General features: G+C 34.1%; 1 protein-coding gene across 1 annotated transcript in view; it reads right to left on the bottom strand.

The window, feature by feature from the left end:
* Positions 1 to 1,119, bottom strand: part of LOC119591299 (methylcrotonoyl-CoA carboxylase subunit alpha, mitochondrial-like) — a gene marked incomplete at its 3' end in the record, with an annotated part of 7,810 nt that overhangs the window by 1,706 nt on the left and 4,985 nt on the right. The window contains 2 exon segments of the mRNA XM_037940027.1: positions 22 to 171; positions 786 to 907. Coding sequence (XP_037795955.1) covers positions 22 to 171; positions 786 to 907 — 272 coding nt within the window.

Raw genomic sequence — 1,119 nt, 5'->3', positions numbered from 1 at the left:
CGATTTGTAGACTATTCTTACCTGGCAGAACAGTTGCTGTGACGGTGCTCTTTCTGGGAAGAGCTCATTGTAATGGTCTGGGATGAAATCAGTGCTGACATCGCCTGCTACAAAGCTTGGATGTGTAGCCAGGCTCATTAGGAAGTCTACATTGGTGTTTAGACCTACGATCTGTCATGTGAGAAACCCCAAATTATTTCATAAGATATAATAACTGGTATTTTTCTTCTGTATGTTCATGCTCCAAATTTCTAGGGCTTGTGCAAAACTGGATATTTTGGTTCTCTCTCTTTCCCATACAGACAAACAAAATTTTTGAAACTGACAATACCAATTTTTCATCAAAGAATGATTACTTTGTAGAATGAACAGTTTGAGCAAATATGCATGTATTTACTAGGAATTGCCATTTCTAAATCCTACTTTTATTTACAACAATATTTTCTGCTTATGATCAAGTCAAATCCAACTGTGTCTGTTTACACTTCCCTTTCTTGTTATTATGCATAACTTGAATGGCTGATCAAATATAAAAACTATTATGTCTTATAGATAAATTCGGCAAAAAAACAGAGAGAGAGAGAGGAAACAAATCTTTATCTAAAAAAGTATTGACTCCCACCCAAAAAAATTACCTTATATAGCAAAGACAGGCATGAAAATCCACAAGAACAGTCTAAACAATATCACAAATTATCATTCACCTTATAATATTTATAAACAAAAATTATATACTTCCAAATTACTTGATCACAACAGCAAATATTAAGACCATAACAACTCACATTATAATCAGCAAGGCAAGTAGTGAGCAAGTTGAGGGCACTCGAGCGATCATGACCCCAAACTACCAGCTTTGCAATCATGGGGTCATAGTGAACTGAGACTTCATCACCCTCCCTAACACCTGGCAGACAAAACAGCAAAGGAAAAGAAGAAAATTTTGTGGTAATGTTTCTATTTTGCCTTTCTATGTGTGATGAGAAAAAAAAGTCTATGAAATATTTATCCAAATGTCCTTGAGAATGGAAGATAATAAAAAACTGATTAACCACTTCTTTGAAAATGGTCTATATACTGATACAAATTTATGTGTTCTTAACTTGAAAAAACTCTCTG

The sequence above is a fragment of the Penaeus monodon genome, chromosome 28 (genome assembly GCF_015228065.2).
Source record: "Penaeus monodon isolate SGIC_2016 chromosome 28, NSTDA_Pmon_1, whole genome shotgun sequence".
In the NCBI taxonomy this organism is placed as follows: domain Eukaryota; kingdom Metazoa; phylum Arthropoda; class Malacostraca; order Decapoda; family Penaeidae; genus Penaeus; species Penaeus monodon.
Note: the sequence above shows the minus strand (reverse complement) of the source record. Positions and strands in the feature narration are given on the sequence as shown.